General features: G+C 42.7%; 1 protein-coding gene across 4 annotated transcripts in view; it reads right to left on the reverse strand.

Moving 5' to 3' along the window:
- Positions 1-24609, reverse strand: part of RIN2 (Ras and Rab interactor 2) — a 332660-nt gene that overhangs the window by 105488 nt on the left and 202563 nt on the right. For all 4 annotated transcript variants that reach the window (XM_082251626.1, XM_082251625.1, XM_082251628.1 and 1 more), the window contains exon 4: positions 12786-12972. In XM_082251626.1, coding sequence (XP_082107752.1) covers positions 12786-12972 — 187 coding nt within the window. The remainder of the gene's footprint in view (positions 1-12785; positions 12973-24609) is intronic.

Genomic DNA, 24609 nt, shown 5'->3' on the forward strand with positions numbered 1-24609 from the left:
AGCTTGTTCATTTAAAGTGGTTGTAAACCCTTACATATGATTTATGCTGATAGCAGAGGAACGAAGCAGTGGACAGAAATGACACTTAGTGCTCTGGATTCAGACAAGCACATGCTAAATAGGGATATGCTTTGTTCATATTTCATGTCTGAGGTTTACAACCACTTTGACAATAAAATATGGAAGCGGACTGGTTTCTGTGCAGAGCTGCAATAGATTTTGCACTCTCCAGTTTTAATAAATCAACCCCATGATGTTAATAAACACCTGCATGCATTTGCTGTTCAAGTCCTACAAAACTTTTTGCAAACTGTATATGGAATGTGTGCTTTTCCTAGTTTTTTAGGGTGGAGATTTCCTTGAGAGAAGAAATGAATGGCAAGGTGCCAGTCCAATTCACAGCCCTCCAAGAGCACACAGCGCCAAGATCTATTTTATCCTGTGAAGCTCAGCATATTTCCAGCCCGCACAATCTAGTAGCTCAGAAGTTCTATGAAAGGTTGGAAACATAATCACTGAGCAGTTCTAAGAAAGCACATTTTCATGCAAAGTTGAGCAACACTGAAAATAATTTAGCTGTGCACCTTTCTCTAGGAACACTTGTGTTACATAAAAATAGTATAACCAACTTGATGTTTGCCTTCCAATAGTTGCAGCTGTTGAGGGCCAGGAATGTCATACCGAGGATTGGATCCAGAGGGAACTGTAATTTTACATAATGGACTATTGTTTCAGACTGTTAACATTTGCAAGCAACAGGTGCTAGGCAGTACAAAACTATTCTGCATCTGACTGTATGTGTGACTTACATGTGCTATGATCTCTGTAAGAATATATAAAAAGGAACTGTTGGGTAAAGTTCCCAATATAGAATATCATTTAACTATAAGGGTCCTTTCACACAGGCGCGCTGCCCAACAGAGTCCGTTCTGCTCAGCGGGGGATGGACCCGCCGATCCCCACTGAGCAGGCGGATGACAGCTCCGTCTCCGCTCTGTGTGCTGAGACGGAGCTGTCAGATCCCCGCTCTCCTCTATGGGGAGATCAGATGAGAATGGACTACCTGTCGGTTCTCATCCGATCCCATCCTCCAGACGGATGGAAAATAGGGTTTCCATCCGTCCGGATTTCACGGACAGGATCGGAATCGGATAGCAGCGGGGTGTCAGCAGGGATGTCTCCGCTGACATCCGCTGCCCCATAGGGATGCATGGAGCATCCGATCAGGTCCCCCTGAAAAACTGACAGGCGGATCAGATTGGATCGCCAGTGTGAAAGGGGCCTATGGGTATGTCAAACCTATCAATGCACGTGTTTTATTTGGGACCATCTGGTCGATAAGTGAAAAAAATACCTGTTGATCCTGCCAGAAATCTTGTAAACTGATAACTTTCTGTGCTATTTACCAATGCCACATTCCCATCTTACACTATATCAGGGGTCATCAAACTTTCTAAAAGGGGCATTTTTCAGTCTTTTTGACATCAGGGGGACAGACTGTGGTACATGGGAGTAGAAAACACACAAGCATTGATGGGAGGAGAATTTTCCTCATCATTGGTAACAGTGGGAGATAGGATGCCCCATTATTGCTGTCAGTGGAAGAAATAGTGCCCCATCATTGGTGTCAGAGGGAGAAAAAGTGCCCCAAGCGTAAGCAAAGAGTGGCACCTAGCCCATGGTCCGCAGTTTGGAGACCACTGCACTATATGAATTTTTCTCCAAGGATTACAGCTTGCATTTGTCCTGAAGCTAGTTGATGTCTGAACCTGAAGCGAGCTGTCATTCTTGGTCCAATGAGCTGCAAGTGGGGAATTCCCTGCCCTACAGCTAGCGTTACAGAGGAGTGGGGATGCTCATGACATCACTGACCTTATATGGTCATATTGAGACTATGTGGCCTGAATGATGCCATAAGTATCCCCATTTCTTTGTAATGTTAGCTGTGGGGCAGGTAATCCCCTGCTTGCAGCTGACTAGACCAAGAATAATAGCTGGCTTCATCAGGAACCTGCCTTCCAAACAATGTAAGCTCATCCCTAGTGACAATGTGAAGAAATAAAAAAGCCTGGAAAAAAAAAAGGAAGCGCTGGGAAACTGCTATAGAATAGGATTTTCCTACTCTGCGTAAAATTATCAAGGTGACAGGAGCCATACACATTTGGATAATATTGCCACCTACATGGGCATTTACAGAAGTCATACACATTTGGATAATATTGCCACCTACATGGGCATTTACGGAAATCATACACATTTTATCATGAATACAAAAAAATTATATTTCCTTTATCGTTCATTGTGGAACACAGGATTAATAGACAATCAAGAAATCCAAAAACAGTTCAACTGAGGGGTGGGCAATACAGCAAAAAAAGAGTAACAGGCCTATAATAAACAAAAGAAAAGTGCGGACTGCTGACAGCTCAAAGAGTTGCTTGAAGGACATTACTGAGATGGTATCAGATGGAGCTTGAACATCCACCATTATCTCATTGAGTTGAAGACTCAGTGGAGGAGTGGAATTGGGCAAAAAAGCGAACACCAGCTCCATGACTCATATGCGCAAAAATTGGCCGACTCTTGCACAGAGGAGTCAGAAACTTCGAGCAGAGAGTTTTATGGGAGTCATACATATTTGGATAATATTGCCACCTACATGGGGATTTGAACATAAACTACAGAATAAACATTTACAGAAAAAAAAAAAAAGAGCAACATGCCTATAATAAACAAACGTAAACTGTGGACTGCCGACAGCTCAAAGAGATGCTTGAAGGACAATACTGAGATGGTATCAGATGAGGCTTGAACATCCACCTGGTAAAACCTAAATAAGTTTGGCAAAGATTTTTTGGCTATACTTCTCCTATGGATCACTGGAGTGTAGCTTGTTCTGCACTCCTGTGATCCGTTTTCAGCCAACAGCAGGCTAAAGTATGCTGTCGACTGACGTCACTCAGCCGATCCAGGCGCAGGATCGATCCTGACTTTACAGTCAGGATCCACCTAGCAGCCTGAATGGGCACCTGGCTTAGCATCTCAGCGAGCTGCTGAGCATCTGAGCCAGCAGCTCCCACCCCCTCTACAGTCCAGTGCTCCAGTGCCGTTGCTGTTATAGCCAGTAACTGTCAAAAGAGGATGGTAAACCAGTTATTGTGACAGAGGGTCCAGACAATCTGGAAGAGCCTACAAGAGCATCTGCCAAGAGTCTAATCGGGTCAGAGTACCACATCCGCAAAGGCTATTCTGGAGATATCCTCAGAATGCCCTCCATCCTGATCCAGTGAAGCAAACAAGGAAGAGGTTTCAGGGGAGGAAAGGTGTTGATCAGATTGTACTGATCCCATTGAGCCACAAGTTCATCCACTGATTCTACCAGAAGATCTCTGTATTTGGAGACAAACTTGTCCAGTTTGTTGACCTGGAGGTCAAGAGGTCCACATGCAGCAACCCCCATCTGAAACAGGTTCTGGAACAAATCCAGGTGAAGGGCCTAATAACCCATTACCCTTGGTCTGGCTGAGAAAATCTGCCTACCAAATGTCCATGTCTGTAATGCAAATGGTGGACTATGATGTTCTGCCCAGGACAAAAAGTGTCTACTTCTCTTGCTCAGCAAGATTTTTTCCTCCCTGGTGGTTCATGTATGCCACTGCTGTGGAGTTGTCTGACTGGATTCTGATTGGATGACCCATCATTTGGGTGTCCAGCATTGTAGGGACAACCAAATTGCTTAGAGCTACAGAATGTTGATCAGGAGATGGAATTCCCCTGGTGACCAAGTCCCATGTCTAGGACTCCTCGCCAGCTGATCAGGCTGGAATCCTTTGTGAGGATTCTTCAAGAAGTTCTTTCTCAACTCCAGGGTTGGATTTGTGAACACCAAGTTAGTGACAATTTGGTCCTCGGTAACAGGCAAATTGGTTTCTCCAGATACTGAATCAATTTGTCTTGTTGAGTTGAAGACATCAGGAGGAGAAATGGGCAAGTCTGGCTGCCTAAAAGAAAGCGAACATCAGCCCTATGACTCACATGCTAAAGCAAAAATTGGCCAACTCTTGGACAGAAGAGTCAGAAACTGGGAGCACAGAGTTTTAAGTTTTCCCGGGTGAAAAAAAATATCTAGATACTCCAAGTGATGAGTTCCAAAGCTGACTTCTAAAAAAGTTCAACATCCAACCAAACTTTTTTAGGGTTTGAACTGGCTGTGCCATATTGTCAGCATTAACTTGTGCTGACTGTTCTCTCAACAGCAGTTGCCCAATTATTCCACAATGGGAATGTAACAAGGCAAGCAAAGGGGGTAGAACACTGGTGTACACATGGGATGAGGAAGAATTCTTGTTTCTTCTCCAGCCTGAGACTGGAAAGTAAAATGATAAGCAGTACACTAATAAACTCAATATTCGGCTACTCTGTTCTCTCCTCCTATTAGGACACCCCCTTGTTTGAACATGAACACTGCAGAACAACGGACTGGCTCCTTGTGCTGCTTTTCCCTCTTCATGTCTGAGCTCCGCTGTATAGGGGACTGCAAGAGGCTTATGTCATGTCAAATGTAAGTACTTTCACATATATTATCGGGTACTTAGCTATATTACTGTATTAATGAATACAAAGCTGCATCATTTATATTAGCTTAGATCTCAGTTTTAAAATACATTTCTGTTAGAAGCGTAAAAGTGAAACTAAATTCAAACACTTAAATAGTTCTTCTTTTACACTTTTTGACAAAGCAGTTTGGGCCTGTTAAAGATAACCATATATCATATACAGTAACCAATAACCACACAGTATAACAATATGAACAAAGAGCTGCTATACAAGGAATCTAATTGCCAGTCCTGGCCAATAACAATCAGTTTTTTTTCATATATCAGTCAACTCTATCTACCACATGATATGGGTCAGGTTTTAAAATAGTAAACTCTACAACCAGTATCCCTTCATACATCTGAATTCCCTGAAAGTTCCCAAAAGTAGATCCTGCTGAAGCATCCTTTAAAGACATTGCCAAGGATGCCATACTCCATGCTACATGTAATTTGTCTTCGTATAGGCGTCTCTGCAGACTTCTGCAGGGAGGGGGTGAAGAATTCTGCAATTGCAATATCCACAATCTGAATTCTATTGCCTTTGAAAGGATGAGATATGTCTTTCTTTTTTTGGAAATCAGAAATACAGTAGTATAAAACCATTGCTAGCAGCAATAATCACAGAAATACATTTTGAAAACATATTAACTACTTGCATACTAAGCACATTTACCCCCTTCCTGCCCAGGCCAATTTTCAGCTTTAAGAGTGGTTGCATCTTGAATGACAATTGCGTGGTCATGCAATACTGTACCCAGACTAGATTTTTAGCATTCTTTTGAGACAGATAGAGCTTTCTTTTGGTGGTATTTTATCCCCGAGTTATATCTGACTATTTTATTTTTTGCTAAAAAATGTTTTTAAAAAAATCTAAAATTAAAAAAAAAAAAAAAGTTTTTCGTAGTTTCTGTTATAAAATTTTGTAAATATGTAATTTTTCTCCTTTACTGATATGCACGGATGGCCACTATTAGGCGGCACTGATGGGCAACAATGAGGCGCCACTGATGAAATGGCACTATGGAGGCATTAATATGTAGCACTGAGGTGGCACCGATGAGGTGGCACCGAAGGGCACTGATGAGGGGGAACTAATATGCAGCACTGATGGGCAGCACTGATGATCACTGACAGGCCCTGATATGTGGCACGGATAGGTGGCACTGATGGGCTGCACTGAATGGCATCACTGATTGGTATCAGTGCTAGGCACTGACTGGCATCAATGCTGGGCACTGTTGGGGCTGCACTAATGATCAGGGCACTGATCATCAGTGCCCTGATTATCTGTGCAGATCTCCCCTATGAGGAAATTCCGCTGATCGGCTCTCCCTTCTTCCCACTCTGTGTGAGGAAACGAATGCCAATAACCGGCATTTCCCTGTTTACAGGTGATCCAGCTGTGATTGGACACAGCTGATAACATGGGTAAAGAGCCTCGTCATTGGTTGTTTACCGAGATCGGTGATGCGCCATGTCCCAGAGACAGAGGGCATCACCGATCGCAGAACTGCGTGCCCCCGCAGGTGCGCCAGCACGGCAAGAGTGGGAGTCCCAGAATGAGACAGCCACCGCCCATCCACCTGTCATTTGACAATACGGCGGGCGGGAGGTGGTTACACTACAACATTTTTGGTCAACTCATAAATATAAATATAATATATATATTTTTTTTATTTATTTATTTTATTTATTTGTTTATTAACTACACTGAATTCTACAAGGAATTAATGAATGTACTGGAGGATAAAATAGCACTGGTGAATACCGAACATCCGTACACACCCACTATCACAGCAAATATCAGAACATTTTTTTCACGCCTGTAGCTGACCACACACAGATAAAAAACTTTCCCCTGCATGCCAAGTATTCCATACTTCTTCTGTGACACAGTTATGCGTTGTTCTGGCACTGACCAATTGTTACAAAAGCATTCAGAAGAGGAGATTCATTCATGGGGATCAGTTGGCCAAGTGGATGTTTTGTGTAAATCACTTGTTTATGACTCTGTACTGTGCACCCAACTAGTAAAAAGTAAAGTAAATAAGTAAAAAAATGTTCATTTGAGATGAACTTTTTTCTTTAAGTGCCGGTTCACACTGAAGCGGCACGACTTCGGGGGCGACCTGTGAAGTCGCGTGCACCGCGACTTCGGCGCGACTTGCATGGACTTCATAAAATGAATGCCTATGCAAGTCGCCTCCAGGTCGCCCCAAAGTAGTACAGGACCCTTTTTCTAAGTCGGAGCGACTTGTGTCGCTCCTATTAGAACCGTTCCTGTACCACACAATGGACTGCGACGGTGCACGACTTGTCAGGCTGACCAAGTCGCCTGACAAGTCGTACTAGTGTGAACTGGCACTAATGGTCAGGTTCAATAAATACAACACAACGACAAGATCTCACGAGAGGGTGGAGAGAAACACAATTGTTTGTCAACTGATTTAAAGAACTCCAGGAATTAAAGAGGAGCTCTATTCTCCCCCCAAAAAAATAAAAGTCAGCAGCTACAAATACTGTAGCTGCTGACTTTTAACCACTTCAGCCCCGGAAGATTTTACCCCCTTCCTGACCAGGCCCTACTTTGCGATTCTGCACTGCGTTACTTTAACGGAAAATTGCGCGGTTGTGCGACGCTGTACCTAAACAAAATTTATATCCTTTTTTTCCCCACAAATAGAGCTTTCTTTTGGTGGTATTTGATCACCTGTGCGATTTTTAAGAAAGAGCGACAATTTTGAAATAAAAACAATATTTTTCACATTCTGCTTTATGACATTCTCAAAAAAATAAAAATGAAAAAATCTAAATTTTTTAACATTTTAGGCCAATTTGTTTTCTGCTACATATATTTGGTAAAAAAAAAAAAAAAAATAAAAATCGCAATAAGCGTATTTTGATTGGTTTGCGCAAAAGTTATCACGTCTACTAACTACGGGAAAGATTTATGTAATTTTTATTGTTTTTTTTTTTTTTACTAATAATGGTGGCAATCTGCGATTTTTTGCGGGACTGCGACATAGCGGCGGACAGATCGGACCCCTGACATTTTTGACACTTTCGGGGGGAACGGTGACATTTCTACAGTAATCAGTGCTAAAAATATGCAATGTTACTGTAATAATGACACTGGCAGGAAAGCGGTTAATACTGTGGGTGATCAACAGGTTAAATGTATGCCCTGCTTACTGACTGTGTGTGTGTGTGTGGGGGGGGGGGGGGGGGGTGTTCTGTGACAGGCACAGAGATCACAGTTTCAGCAAAGCTGAAACTGCTGATCTCTTCCTACCTGTCTGTGAGAAGATCCGCCTGCTTGTTTTACATAAGCAGCTGGGTCTTCTCTCCATTTCCTGGACGATCGCGTGGGGGGGCAGTGACAATCGCCGCTGCTTCTCCCACTGCCCTGCCTCCCGCTGTGTCTAAACACAGCGAGAGCGCGGTTCCGGCGGGGTGCGCGCGCCGCCGGAACCACATGCACTCCAGTCACGTAGTACTACGTGACTGGACACAGAGGAGCCGCTCTGCCGCAGTAATATTACTGTGGGTGGTCGGCAAGCGGTTAATATAAGGACACTCTTCTAGGGATCCAGCCATGTCCTCATGCGAGCCAATTCTTCAATTGGCTTCGGGTTCAGGCATCTTAGGTAAGGGAAACCAGCAGTGAAGTATTCCAGATTCCCACTGCACATGCGCAGGCCACGCTTTGTGATCGGTCCTGCAGTCTTCTGGGACCTGTTATGTGCTCCAGAAGTCTGCGGGAGGAAGAGGGGGCCAAACTTCCACACAGATTGCCTGTGTGCTTGTAGGCTATGACACAAGCCAACGCAAGTATTTTGGTGCCAGTTGCAAGAAAGTAGTAGTATGGGATCACAGGAAAGGTATCAGTGGGCAGGGTTGCTGTTAGAAATCACGAGGCCCCGTACAACCTACCTGGCAGGGGCCCCCTGAATATGTCAAGACAATAGTTTCTCAAAAAATACATGAAATCATTATTAGCGGACACAAACATAATATTGAACCTGTGTGAATTAGCCCTTTTTAATTGCTTTTTACATTTTTTCAATTTATTATTTTTCTAACAGGACAGGGAAGCCTACAGCGCTGTGGGAGGGAAGAGGGAGGGGGGGACGCACAGTGAAAGGGGGGGGGGGGTAAGGAGCAGGCAGAACAGGGAGGGGGATTGGTGTCAGAGAAGCAATTACAGGAATGATGTCCTGTTTCTGTGTCTCTCCCTGCAGCAGCTAAAAGCTGGCAGGAGGGGGAAAAACTGGCTTTCAGCTGCTGCAGAGAGCCACACAGGGCTTCCTTCTGTAATTGCTTCTCCGCCCAACCGAACCGATTCCCCATGCTGTTGGGGCCCCCCTGTGTGCCCGGGCCACGTACAGGAGGACTGGTGCCCCCCCCCAATCAGCGGTCCTGTCAGTGGGACAGGGTGGGGCTTTTCACAGACATGCATGCACACCCAAGACCCACTGGCCTTAGCCTTTTTTTGACTTTGTGTAAAGATGGCTTAGAGGTCTCCAACAGCCTGACAATTGATGGGCAAGAAGAAAGAGCAAGCTAGAGGGTTCTAAAACTAAACAGACAGGCTTTATATCAACAGAACAGAAAGAGGATTGGTTGTAATTAGATTTAAATATGGATTCCAATTTTCTTTTCACTAGAACTGAATGAAATGAGAGCATAGATCATACCTCTGTACCGTGTTGCTCTGTTGTCTGCAGATCCCCTGATATTCTGGGTTTAGTTGTGGCTTTGTATCATGTGACACTCTGTATATCCTGCTGACAGACTCTGTCCCTTCCACAGCCACTTCCTGCAGCAACTAGAGTCTATAACACTCCCTTTATAGTCTTTCAGACTGCAAATAATATAACTTCCGTCACAACTTTGATGGTGAGTGGGATTGAATACATCCTAATTAGCATTCAATCCCGACCTAGCACACCTACAGGAAGAGTCCAAACCTCCCAATTCCCGCCTCACAAATCACAGCATTATTCAAGAAGGAAGGCCCTTCATACACAGCCTGTCCTGAAAGCTAGCTATGCTGATTCTGGCAGGATTGAGTGGATCACGATTAGAATTCAATCCTGCCCAGTAAAATATGCAGACCAGTACAAACAGGAAGAGTCCCACCTCTCAGGTCCTGCCCTCCCAAGGCCTTGCCCTCTGTGAAGTGTTTATTTGCATATAAGGGAAACACCTCAAATATAGATGTATTGGTGTGAGTCTCGCGCTGTCTGCAGAAAATCTAATGTACACTTCCTAGATGCTGCGTATACCAGTACTGTAGACCATACAGTGTGACGTATATACTAGGGGGGGAGGAGTACCGTGCTTCAGGGAAGTAACGCACCTAGTCTAATAACTGATCAGTGAACACCAACCAAAAATGTGTTCAATTACTGTGATAGTGCTCAACCACATCCGTGTGTCAGCTACCAATATGTACAAATGTGTTTCTGAATAAATAAATATATGATCATCAAATACCAAAATCTCTTCAATATATAACATATAAAGTAGTGCATAAGTGTCTTCAGAATTTATATATAAATAAATAATCACACTCTTAAAGCAAAATACATTAGTAAAAGCTTAAAAACACAAATTTGTGAAGGTGACAATAAAGTGCTCAGTGCTTAAAGAGGAAGTAAACCCTCCTCTGACACTTTTACCTATAGGTAAGCCTATGATAAGGCTTACCTATAGGTACTGTAAATATCTCCTAAACATGCACCGTTTAGGAGAGATTTACCTTACATGCAGCCAGTGACGTCACTGGCGCATGCGCTCTGAAGGAACGGCCGCTGGTGCCGTTCCTTCAGAGTCCCGTGCCGTGACCGTCGGCTCCCGCGCGCGTGCGCGGGAGTGACGTCACCGCGGCTCTGGCCAATCAGATGGCCGGATGGCGCGATCCCGGAAGACGAGCAACTGAACATGTCGCCCGTCATAGAGGTGAGCGGGCGGCACAGCGGGGGCTCGTTTTAAGGTAAGTATTGTATAATGAGCTAGTATGCTAGTGGATTCCCTGTGATCGTAGATCCCTGAAGAAGCCACGTGAGCGGAAGTGCCGTAACGCGTAGGGCCGTTTGACCGGAAGTGACGTTCGGATGCGGAAGTGAGGACCGCAATATCCTGTTTGCAGCGAAAAGCGCTATTTTAAACATCTGTTTGTAAGTGCATTTAAATCTTTTTAATAAAGTGGTTTGAGTATGGCAATATTGCACTATATGAGCTTTTAATTTTGAGATCCGTGGGACATCTGGAGAGCATTGTACCCCGATCCATACAACACAGGCTGAACACCATCCCTGATTGTAGGAGAAGGAAGGAGAGGAGAGAAGTAGCTGATTTGTATCATAAGGCGCATTACCTTATATATTGAGTTGAGCATTTAGCACACCCTTAGGGGTAATGAGTGAGAAGAAGCACCCCACATTTTACACGGTGTTAGGTGGAGGCAACACTTTATAGAAGAAGAAGATCACAGATATTCTGCAACACAATTGATTTGTGATTTTTTTGGACACTTTTAAGCACTTTATAAGGATTGAATATTAGGATTAATAATTAACTTACCCACCCGTTATTTTAAGCACTGAGCACTTTATTGTCACCTTCACAAATTTGTGTTTTTAGGCTTTTACTAATGTATTTTGCTTTAAGAGTGTGATTATTTATTTATATATATAAATTCTGAAGACACTTATGCACTTTATATGTTATATATTGAAGAGATTTTGGTATTTGATGATCATATATTTATTCAGAAACACATTTGTACATATTGGTAGCTGACACAAGGATGTGGTTGAGCACTATCACAGTAATTGAACACATGTTTGGTTGGTGTTCACTGATCAGTTATTAGACTAGGTGCGTTACTTCCCTGAAGCGCGGTACTCCCCCCCCCTTAGTATATACCTCAAATATAGAGCTGCACAATTAATCGTTAAAAAATTGCAATCTTGATCCACACCACCCCCCCTCACGAGGGCAGTTTAATCTCTTAAAGACTTTTTTTCTGACACTTATTGCTTACAAGTTAAAATCAGTATTTTCTGCTAGAAAATTACTTACCCCCAAACAGTATATATATATATATATATATATATATCTATAGATATAGATATAGATATATATATACATTTTTTTTTTTTTGCAGAGACCCTAGAGAATAAAATGGCGATCGTTGCAATCTTTTATGTCACACTGTATTTGCGCAGAAGTCTTTCAAACGCAGTTTTTTGGGAAAAAATACACTTTAATGAACTAAAAAAAAAATAAAAATAAACAAGAGTTAGCCCAATGTTTTTGTATAACGTAAAAGATGATGTTACGCCAAGAATCGTGAAAGAATCGTGATCTTTATTCTAAGCAAAAAAATCATGATTCTCATTTTATCCAGAATCGTGCAGCTCTACTCCATAATAACCTCCAATAGTCCTTCCTCTGTAGTCTTGCAGTCAGCCAATATTATTTGGCATGCTGCAAGACAGGAATAACACAGGAGGAGGTATGACACATTTACACCTTTCACCACCTATATGAAGGCCCAGAAACACCCACAGTAACCCTAGGACTACCCTCGTCAACTCCCAGAACTGGTACAAGTGACTCCCATAGCCTGCCCTGAAGCTACAGAGGCTCAAAGGATCATGGGACATGTAGTATCAGGACTGGAAAAGGAAGGAAACAGGAAGTTAGAGAACTTTGAAAGGTAGCCAGGAGGAGTGACGTCACAGACACAGAAACCTACTGTATACAGCTAAAGGAGGTAAGTTACACCCAAGCTGACACTGGGGTTGTAACTCGTTTACATGCACAGGATCTGTTTTAGGAAGGAAAAGCTGGAGTTCTTCTTTAACTTTTCCAATGCCACTGATCAACTTAGTGGAATGACCCTTTAGGATTTTTGGTGGAAAACAAGAGGTAGATCTCTGGTTTAATGAGTTTTCACTGGGCACTCCAGTTTCCTCCCATACTCCAAAGAAATGATGGTAGTAATTGGTTCCTCCAAAAAAAAAAAAAAAATGTATTGGTTTTTCCAAAAAAAAAAAAAAGTATTTATTTTAAACCTTAACGCATCTCTGGTCACCAGCAAGTAACCGGTGCATTATTTCTTAGCAGAAAGAAGGCTTAAACATTTATCAGCAAATCAAGGTGAGTGGTACGTACTGCGGGTGGCTGGTCTTGCAAGAGATCCCCAACGCTGTCATCACCCAGACTAAGTTGAAGCCAAACGGCGTGAGTATGGAGAAGCTTATCCAGGATACTGGGCTTGTAGGCCACACTCTCATACCCAGAGTCTCGAAGGAAAGCTTTTTTCTCCAGCAGTATATTTTTCTCCATCTCTTTCTCAATACTGCAGAAAAGAAACAGAAAACATATATTAAATCTCCCAGCACTGCCCACAAAGAGGGAAACTCATAACATGTACAGATTTGGTCTATGCATTAGTGTTACTAAAGTGGCAATCGTGGAGTAAATCATTTTTGCATTAAAAGCAGTTCTAGTGCCAGATGGAAAAAACAAACACAACAATAGTGGAACTGGTGCTTTCTGAGCTGCCAATTTGTTTAAATCAACTGCTGCTTTTAGCATGTTGGCAGGAAAAAGCTTTATTCTAGCTCGTCCTAGATTTGTATTGCGAACTGTGTACATTTCATACATGACCCCCAGTTAAGGCTTGGCAAGCCTTAGGCATGTTAAAGCGGAAGTAAACACATATTTACCAGTTTCAAAAAAACAGTTACATTTCCGGCAACTGCCAGAAATGTAACTCTCCCATTGGTTGTGCTCTATACCAAACTGTCAAACCATCCAATGGCTGGTGTCCTAACTTTTGACAAGTGCAGCATTATGGCAGTTGTAGAATAAACAGAGGCCAAGATGGCAGATTCCTTGGCTGAAAACGATAGGAGAATTTACTTCCACTTTAAGTAAGTGGCATTACCACTTAGAATCAAAGTCCATTCACTTTTTAGTACTAAATTTGTCTGAAATATTAAAAACGATTGACCTAGCTATAGGGCACGCTTCTTTCTTTAGGACCTTCTCACGTCAAATAGAAGGTGATTTTCAGTTTTGTATACTATATAGTTCCTTCTTGGAATATTCACCCTATTTGTCCTAGTAACCATTATAGCTGGGGCAGACAGTGATGGGAAATCCAAACTTTTACAGTTGCCACTGAGACAGGAATAGAAGAGGAAATCTTTCAATAGGGACAGGCTTGTGACAACTTGGGTTCCCTTTAAACGAAGGGTCCAATCAGGTCCGTCTGTTAGTTTTTCAGGTGGTCCTGATTAGATGGTGCATTCACCCTTATGGACTGGTTGGTGTAAAACAGGCATGTCCAACCTGCGGCCCAGAACCACAGGCAATGCGGCCCACTTTTTTTTTTTGCTGGGGAGGAAGGAAGTCGGGTCGGGGGCACGGCCATAGCGGCTTCCAACTAACGGGAGGCAGTGTTACTGACTCCTACCACCATGACCACTTCAAATCACTGAAGTAGTCATGGTGGTTAGAGTGTTCCTTTAATATCTCTCAGAAGAAGTAAACCTCTGTATACTGATTTCATTTCATTTGATCATCCTCTAGTTGCGTTAAATTAGTGCGGGGGCCCGGGGCGCGCGGCGGCATTTTATTACTTATATACCTTAACTATAGTATATATTGTATATGCGGCCCGAGAAAATTTCTCTACACTCAATGTGGCCCAGAGAAGCCAAAAGGTTGGATACCCATGGTGTAAAGGGACTTGTGTCCATTTACATCTGTCTACCTTTGGGTCAGATCTGGTCCGGAAAAAAAAAAAAAAACATAAGGGAACCATCCTCCCCCATTTATGCGGATGGGCATTTGGGTGTAAATGGACAGTGGAATTAATTTACTCCCGCCGACCCATAGAGCAAAGCAGGCTCTCTCTGAGTGGAGACAGATGTGTCATCCATTCGCTCTGCTCAGCAGGGGATCACCGGACGGATCCACTGCTGATCTCAACATGTGAAAGAGGCCGAAGAGGTGATTTACCCCCATCTTCTAGAGATTTCCACAAAATGTATTGTGTTTTCAGGAATGGAAATGACATTGACACTAACAATCCTGGAATTCGATTTACATATTTCATTGTATGGAACTGATAAAGGAGTTAAACATTTCCGATCAATAAACTTCTTAAAGAATTGCTTCAATTATCTAATCATGCAGAAGAAATAAACAGAAATGTGATTTTCTCGTAATTGGATAATTAAAGCCCAAAAAAATTTTGAAATATCCCTCGCAGTGGGGCGGTGCCTGTGCTGCAAGGGTTAATAGCTCCTTTTATCTAGAGGAAAAGACAAACAGCTTTACTTAGATTATCCTCCACTACTCTGGTAGGTAGCGCTCCCCTACGCTCTGGCAGTGGACTGTCCCTCAATGTCATCATACCGAATACAGGGCTATAGACCCTGCTTTGGTCCTGATGATGTCAGGACCCTAGATCACTAAAGCGTGGATGAGAAGACACTGCAGGGACCAGCCTAGAAACAAGGAGAAGCTAAAGATAAAAGGTAAGAAAATCTTTTTTTTGGCTCTCCTAGACCTAATCGATCAATTAATCCTTGCAGTGCGGGCACAGCTGCCTAGAGTTGGGCTTTAAAGGGAATCTTCACACAATTTATTGCATTAATATTCTAAACTCCTACATTAAATCAGCCCCGCACTGTCTGCAGACATACTCTTTGGCTTTAGCTAGAAGCAAATACTTGACCATAGGACCACTTGAAGTCCTTGAAGCATTTAAAGCCCCAAGGCAAAGCTACATGTTGTAGTTTTCAGCATAGAAGTTTCACAATGCCTTGTCGACAGCATCAACCCTGAAACTAGTTTAAAATGTTTAAAAATTTTCCAAACATTAGCGTCTCGTTAACTAGAGAGGATAATTAATTCCACGTTGTTGGAACTCAGGCGTAATTCACAGTTTCTACTCTACAGCCTCTGTATTGCACGCTCTGTAAACTTAATGTGCCATTACTACTGGAATTCTTTATTAGGGTGTTGATGTCTGAGCAAGTGCACATTCCACACTACTGCCAAGTTGTTTAGCAATGCCGCCTGCCTGCTTGTCGCCTGAACTGCTGGTCTGTACTATAGGGAAAAATATCCAACAAACAAGGCTGTTAGTGGGCATGACAAAAGTAATGCAGGTTTCGATCAAGATGCTACCAGCTAACAGATGACTAATTCTACATTACAAACACAGCATTGTCTTTATAATCATCACTATCACACTACACACAGGTTTTTACTAACATACTCTTGTTATCTTGTTCTCGCACTCCCCCTACTGGGCACAAAGATTATGAACTCATAAACAAAAAGCCGTACAAGTTAGTTAATGCGGTGCATAAAAAAATGCAGCTCACACATTGTCAGGCTTTTACAGGGTGAATCACGCAAATAAATAAATACATACATACACATATATATATATATATATATATATATATATATATATATATATATATATATATATATATATATATATATATACACACACACACACACACACACACACACGAGGGTTCTTCAAAAAGTATCTGAAAAGTTTCCACACTACGTTTAGCTAATAATATATAACTATTAAATATATAAAAGTGCCTTGTGAAGAACCCTCATAATTATATATATATATATATATATATATAAATAAATATATAAATGGTATAGAAATTAATCACTCTCCCCCCTTTAAAATAATCACATTTTGTTGCTTTGCAGCCTGAAATGAAGACAGAGATACAGACACAGTTTTTGTTTTATGCAGCTGTATTTACTAGTGCAACTTAAAACATTTGAGTGAAATATATAACACCAACTTGTCATAGAATCACTGAGTTGGAAAAAGGATCACCCCCTTATGCCAGTATTTTGTTGAGCCATCTTTTAGGTTAATTACAGCCTTTATACTATCTTGCCACATCTAGACTTTGCAATATTTGCCCACTCTTCTTTGCAGAACTGCTCCAATTCAGTTCAATTTGATGGCGACCGTTTGTGGACTCCAGTCTTCAAGTCATTCCACAGCTTTTCATTGGGCTTTAAGTCTGGGCTCTGACTAAGCCAAGCAAGGAAATTCACCCTTTTCTCCTTCAATCACTGTGTGGTGATTATTGCTGTGTGCTTTGGGTCATTGTCATGTTGGAAGGTAAACTTTCTTCCCACTGACAACTTTCTGGCAGAGGGCAGCAGATTTTCCTCAAAAATTTGACAGTATTTTTCCCCATCCATTTCTTTTCTATCCTGACAAGTGATCCAGTCCCTGCTGCAGAGAAACACCCCCATAACAGAATATTACCACCTCCATGCTTTACTGTAGGAATGGTGTTATTTGGATGGTAAGCTGTATTGGATTTCCACCAGACATATCGTTTAGTGTTGAGGCCAAATCATTTAATTTTAGCCTCATCTGACCATAACACCTTTTTCCATGTGGCCGCAGAATCTTCAAGGTGCGTTTAAGGTGGTCAGATGAGACTGCAGGCCCTGATGGTATAAGTAGTCTTTCTTGGTGAGATACTTACTAATCTGACCATCTCTGCAATACATTTATAGCAGGGATGGAAATTATGTTGCATTGAATCGTATTTACAGTAGTGCTCATAAGTTTACATACCCTGGCAGAATTTATGATTTTTTGGCCATTTTTCAGACAATATGAATTATAAACACAAAAACTTTTCTTTCACTCTTGGTTAGTGTTTGGCTGAAGCCATTTATTATCAATCAACTGTGTTTACTCTTTTTAAATCATAATGACAACAGAAACTTCCCAAATGACCCTGATCAAAAGTTTACCTACCCCAGTTCTTAATACAGTGTATTGCCCCCTTTAACATCAATGAAAGCTTGAAGTATTTTGTGGTATTTGTGGATGAGGCTCTTTATCTTCTCAGATGGTAAAGCTGCCCATTCTTCCTGGCAAAAAGCCTCCAGTTCCTGGAAATTCTTGGGCTGTCTTGCATGAACTGCATGTTTGAGATCTCCCCAGAGTGGCTCAATGATATTGAGGTCAGGAGACTGAGATGGCCACTCCAGAACCTTCACTTTATTCTGCTGTAGCCAATGACAGGTCGACTAGGCCTTGTGTTTAGGCTCATTGTCATGTTGGAATGTCCAAGTGCGACGAGCCAGAACCGCAGGGGCGACACGTGAGGTGCACGGTGGGCCGATGAGAGACAGCAATACAGTTCATCGGTTTACTCACGGTTAGCAGAAAGCCTCCCTGGGCTGGTCGCACAGTGAAGAGGAAGACAGCACGAAATCCTCCGGGGCACGCTCTGTGATAGGGAAACGCCAGCCAAGATGGTGGTTGAAGTGCCCGTGATGACAGGGGTGTTTAGAGTGCTTGTGGCGGCTGGGTCCCTTGATGGTATTTGTCGTGACGCCAGTACCGTTAATGGTGGTACAACCAGTTGTAATAGCAATAGTGAAGAATGAGGTAGACAATGGTAGGATACAACTCACAACTTTTACTGTGACTGGTTTTGATTGCAGCATAAACATCCAGTTAGAATACAGTCTCTGGGTAAATAGAGGAATTCTGCTGATCCACTGTTAATAGGCTTTAGTAATTCTGGACTCAGGCTGTGATTCAGTATAATGCTTACTTGTAAGTGATTTGGTTTCTGGTACCTTTTAAATCCAGTGAAATCGGTGAGGTTGCCGGTGGCTAAGGAATCCTTCACCTTTATTCTCAAAGGTCTTTGCTGCTGGTGGGTGGCTTTTACCCTTTGATTTGAGCAGTTCCAATTTGTCCCTTCTTAGGACTGACCTTCTCTAACCTTTACATGGTGCTTCTCTCTGTACACTCATTTCCTGAACTAAACAACTGACCACAGATCAACCTGAGCTGGGATAGATATCCCAAAGTGGTGCTATCCCCATCTTGTGGTGGGAAGTATGAAGCACACTTGACCAGCCTATGAACAGGGATACAACAGGTGTAGCAATGCACATGCAATATAGCAATGACAAAGAAGTGATACATTTGCAGTTCCCACGTGTCCTGAGTGGGACGCTGCGGAAGTACGTTCCATGAGCAGTTTCCAGGCTGATGAATGCAAATTTTCCTCCAGTATTTTTTGATAACATACTGCATTCATCTTGCCATAAATTCTGACCAAATTTCCTGTGCCTTTGTAGCTCACACATCCCCAAAACATCAGCGATCCACCTCAGTGTTTCATAGTAGGAAAGGTGTACCTTTCATCATAGGCCTTGTTGACTCCTCTCCAAATGTAGCGTTTATGGTTGTGGCCAAAAAGCTCAACTTTGGTCACAACACTCCAAATGACTTTGTGCCAGAAGGTTTGAAGCCTGTCCCTGTGCTGTTTGGCATATTGTAAGCGAGATACTTTGTGGCATTTGCGTAGTAATGGCTTTTTTTCTGGCAACTCCACAATGCAGCCCATCTTTCTTCAAGTGCCTCCTTATTGTGCATCTTGAAACAGCCACACCACATGTTTTCAGAGAGTCCTGTATTTCACCTGAAGTTATTTGTGGGTATTTCTTTGCATCCCGAAGTTGGTCTACCTGACAGTGGTTTGGTTTCAACAGAACCCCTCACTTTCCACTTATTGATTAGAGTTTGAACACTGCTGATTGGCATTCACAATTCCTTGGCTATATTTTTGTATCCCTTTCTTGTATTATACAGTTCAATTACCTTTTCCCGCAGATCCTTTGACAATTCTTTTGCTTTCCCCATGACCCAGAATCCAGAAACGTCAGTTCAGTACTGGATGAAAGCTGCAAGGGTCTGTCAGGAGTCCAGAAACTCATTGACCTTTTATACACACAAATTACAAGCAAACAGATCACAGGTGAGGATGGTTACCTTTAATAGCTATTCAAAACCCTTTGTGTCAACTTGTGTGGATGTTTTCAGGCCAAAATCACCAGGGTATGTAAACTTTTGATCAGGGTCATTTAGGTAGTTTCTGTTGTCATTATGATTTAAAAAGAGTAAACACAGTTGATTGATAATAAATGGCTTCAGCTAAACACTAACCATGAGTGAAAGAAAAGTTTTTGTTTTATCATTCATATTCTCTGAAAAATGGCCAAGAAATCATAAATTCTGCCAGGGTATGTAAACTTATAAGCACAACTGTATGTACCTACTTATTATTAGTATTGAACATTTACAAAATGTTATCTTTCAGAAGTGAGGCAGAAAACCATTCCCTCCAAAAAGGGCAGGTTCAAGGTATATTTCACAGTAAAAGAAATTAAGACATGAATTGTTCTTGGTTATGTCAAACATTACATTTATTTTTTGTAGCAGGTTTTCAAGGCATTGGGCCTGATGTGGGTCTGCCATTGTTACCGGTTACTTCTCCAGTCCATGTGAGCTGTGGCCCTGGGTGTGAGAACTGAGACATGGACGACTCCGGCATCTTGGTTTTTGTGGTTTTATTGTAAATAAAGGGGATAGGAGAAGGGAATGAGTGGGATACTCCTTTAGGCTTAACTAAATACACTTGGGACTTTATCCAGGAAATGTCTGTAAACGCTGCCTTGACGCCAGCCGACGCTAGCCAGCGCTCACTGACGATTAGAACACATTGTATCTTGACTGAAGTGCTGAATCCTCGACTCTAGGTCCAGAAGACTCAGGACTGGGGAGCATAGAACTACTGACACTGCTGCACTGCAAAGTCACTGACCACTCTCTCCAGCCTGGCACTGGCTTGAGGTAGCTTGCTGTGAATTACTGTATAGCTGCAACTCTCAACTGGTACTCTGTACAATTCAGGCCTAAACCGCAGGTGCCTCCTTTACACTTTTAGCTCTTCAGGGTCCACTGACTATGTACCCCCTTTACACTTCAGGTTCCTCAGCATAGGTACCCCCTTTACCGCTAGCGGACACTGGATCCCAGAACCTCCTCCGGAGTGGTCTCCTCTAACTCTTCAGGCAGACCCCCAGGGGCAATCCTCAGTCCTCACGACCTGTGTAGGCTTTCCTGGGACTGAACCCCTCTTGCTCTAGTCTCCGCTGGTTCTCGGCACACCGGATCCCCTCAGCTCCACTCAGCACTCTCTTGATTCCCGAGCAACACCCGAGACATCCTCTTCCTCAGACAGGAGGAGAGACAGCCGTTCTCTTTCTCCTGGGACTCTGCTCCCACTAGAAACGTCGGGTCACGCGCTTCCCCCAAACTTATATCCACTCCCAGAATCCTTTGCAGCATAATATGCCTTCTGGGGTAGTTACAAGCTTGAATGTGTCCCCTGATTGGGCTTCCTCCACTGCCCTATGAGAAGCCTCTAACAGGAGCCAGTGGGGAGACTTCCCCTTCAGCAGGCACACCTGGAAACCATGACACCCTAACCTAAAGAAATCATGGCCATGCTGTTAAGCAGACAAGGCCCACTATACATTTACCTAGCACCTACCTGTAGGGTGCTACATTTTTTTTCCCCATTTGTAAAAGATATACAGAATAGCAGTTTCGTGACTGGCACTTGGGAAAGAATGTAGATAATCTGAAAAAGCAAACTGCCACTGTCATCTTTAAATTGCAAGCTCCAGGCTGTCATCATTATCCTTCCTTCACTGCTTGGGTGTGTCCCACTTTTGGAAACAGCATGAGTATAGAAGCTGCCAATGCACCTAATGTCCCTAAAGTGGAAGTAAACCCATCAATTTAACAGTTTCAAAATACAGTTCCATTTCCGGCATGTCGGGAATGCTAACTGTCACATTGGTTGTGCTCCAATGGCTGAGTCATAACTGATCACATGTGCAGCATCATGGCAGTTAAAGAGTAAAAAGATGGCAGCTTCCTTGGCTGAAAACGATAAGGAGGGTTTACTTCCACTTTGCGCTTGGTTCTGGCCAGTAACTCACCAAGAAGCAAAGAAAATACAAAGATGATCTTTCTATAATTTATTCCTTCAAGAGCATGCCAGCAAGGGCAGATATAATTTCCTGGCAAGTTAACTTTGAAGTATGCCTATATACAAAAAGTGCATATCAGAGATCTGAGCAGCCATTCTCAATCAGGGTTCATTGGAACTCTTGGATTCCTCCAGAGGTTGCTAGGGGGTGCTTGAGCTGTGCCTATTTTGCCTCCCATTTGAGGATGCCTTCATAAATCCAGGTCCATCACCACTTGGCAGAGACAGTAGCATGGCACCAATGATCTATAAAGTGTCATTAAACCCGCATCAATAAAAATGATCAATAAATGCTATATTACATGTTGTTCATACTCTTACCACCCCCACCCCCCTTGTTTTTTGTCCCTACTGCAGTTGGGGATTTTGTAGAGACGTGTTTGCAGCTAGTGCACATGCTCAGTTTTCAGTGCATTTCTACCCTGAGCATTTCCTCCCTATGACACCTGAGCAGCGCCCATATGACTATAGCGTCACACATATGGGCGTGGTAAATGGGTGCCCACTCCCTCCCTCCTCCTCCATGCCCACTAACCAGCTAATCACAAAGAAGACGGGATAGTACATCTTGATTGATGGAGGCTTCACCTCCTTATTATTCCAAGAGACAGGCTGGAGGGGTGTGACAAAAATTGTGACTGACAGAAATCCACTCACAACATGTTATTGCCAAAAAAATATTAAAGATTTAATTTCAAATATACAGTGGGTACGAAAAGTATTCAGACCCCCTTCAATTTTTCACTCTTTGTTATATTGCAGCCATTTGCTAAAATCATTTAGGTTCATTCTTCTTCCTCATGAATGTACACATAGCACCCCATACTGACAGAAAAACACAGAATTGTTGACATTGTTGCAGATTTATTAAAAAAGAAAAGCTGAAATATCACATGGTCCTAAGTATTCAGACCCTTTGCTCAGTATTTAGTAGAAGCCCCCTTTTGATCTAATACAGCCAGGAGTCTTTTTGGGAAAGATGCAACAAGTCTTTCACACCTGGATTTGGGGATCCTCTGCCATTCCTCCTTGCAGATCCTCTCCAGTTCTCTCAGGTTGGATGGTAAACGTTGGTGGACAGCCATTTTTAGGTCTCTCCAGAGATGCTCAATTGGGTTTAAGTCAGGGCTCTGGCTGGGCCATTCAAGAACAGTCACGGAGTTGTTGCGAAGCCACTCCTTCCTTATTTTAGCTGTGTGCTTAGGGTCATTGTCTTGTTGGAAGGTAAACCTTCGGCCCAGTCTGAGGTCCAGAGCACTCTGGAGAAGGTTTTTGTCCAGGATATCCCTGTACTTGGCCGCATTCATCTTTCCCTCGATTGCAACCAGTTGTCCTGTCCCTGCAGCTGAAAAACACCCCCACAGCATGATGCTGCCACCACCATGCTTCACTGTTGGGACTGTATTGGACAGGTGATGAGCAGTGCCTGGTTTTCTCCACACATACCGCTTAGAATTAAGGCCAAAAAGTTCTATTTTGGTCTCATCAGACCAGAGAATCTTATTTCTCACCATCTTGGAGTCCTTCAGATGTTTTTTAGCAAACTCCATGCGGGCTTTCATGTGTCTTACACTGAGGAGAGGCTTCCGTCGGGCCACTCTGCCATAAAGCCCCGACTGGTGGAGGGCTGCAGTGATGGTTGACTTTCTACAACTTTCTCCCATCTCCTGACTGCATCTCTGGAGCTCAGCCACAGTGATCTTTGGGTTCTTCTTTACCTCTCTCACCAAGGCTCTTCTCCCCCGATAGCTCAGTTTGGCCGGACGGCCAGCTCTAGGAAGGGTTCTGGTCGTCCCAAACGTCTTCCATTTGAGGATTATGGAGGCCACTGTGCTCTTAGGAACTTTAAGTGCAGCAGAAATCTTTTTGTAACCTTGGCCAGATCTGTGCCTTGCCACAATTCTCTGAGCTCTTCAGGCAGTTCCTTTGACCTCATGATTCTCATTTGCTCTGACATGCATTGTGATCTGGAAGGTCTTATATAGACAGGTGTGTGGCTTTCCTAATCAAGTCCAATCAGTATAATCAAACACAGCTGGACTCAAATGAAGGTGTAGAGCCATCTCAAGGATGATCAGAAGAAATGGAAAGCACCTGAGTTAAATATATGAGTGTCACAGCAAAGGGTCTGAATACTTAGGACCATGTGATATTTCAGTTTTTCTTTTTTAATAAATCTGCAACAATGTCAACAATTCTGTGTTTTTCTGTCAGTATGGGGTGCTATGTGTACATTCATGAGGAAGAAGAATGAACCTAAATGATTTTAGCAAATGGCTGCAATATAACAAAGAGTGAAAAATTTAAAGGGGTCTGAATACTTTTCGTACCCACTGTATATTTGTATGATGATTTAAACAGTTTATTAATATTATTTCTTTTTACTCTGTATACAAAAAGGCTGTTTTTTTGTTTTTTTAACATGATCAGCAGCAGAGGAATAGAAGCACTTCCTGCTCATGTTTCCCTGCAGTTTTTTTGTGGTGAAAATTTTATGTCAATAGCACCTTTGGAAATATATTTATGTAGAAAAAAATGGATTTTTGTAAGATCTTACCATAAAATCCTTTTCTCTTAAGCTCATTGACAGACGTAGTCTTCTTGATTCTCAAGAGCTGGGTTATGTTGTCTCCGCAGGAGTAGGACTAGGCAGAAAGACAAAACGTTCTGGCTCCACCTTAGGGGCAGTCCCTGAGGGTATATCCTCCCTCTCTCTGCTACAGGGAATCAGTTCTGTTTTAAAGCAGTACAGAGAATTTAACCCAACCCAACTCAATGATAGAGGGGCGGGTACTACGTCTGTCAATGAGCTTAAGAGAAAAGGATTTTACGGTAAGATCTTACAAAAATCCATTTTTCTCTATCGCTCATTGACAGACGTAGTCTTCTTGATTCTCAAGAGCTGGGACATCCAGAAGCAGTGCCACAAAATGAGGGGTGGGATTGACAGAATCAAAATCCAATCTAGAAGGCCCAACCGGAGCCAACCAGAAGTATCAAAGGACTCATCGAGTAAACAGATGAGACCTACCCCACAAATCCTCGAGGTA

The sequence above is a fragment of the Pelophylax lessonae genome, assembly GCF_965119305.1.
Source record: "Pelophylax lessonae genome assembly, chromosome: 3".
NCBI lineage: Eukaryota > Metazoa > Chordata > Amphibia > Anura > Ranidae > Pelophylax > Pelophylax lessonae.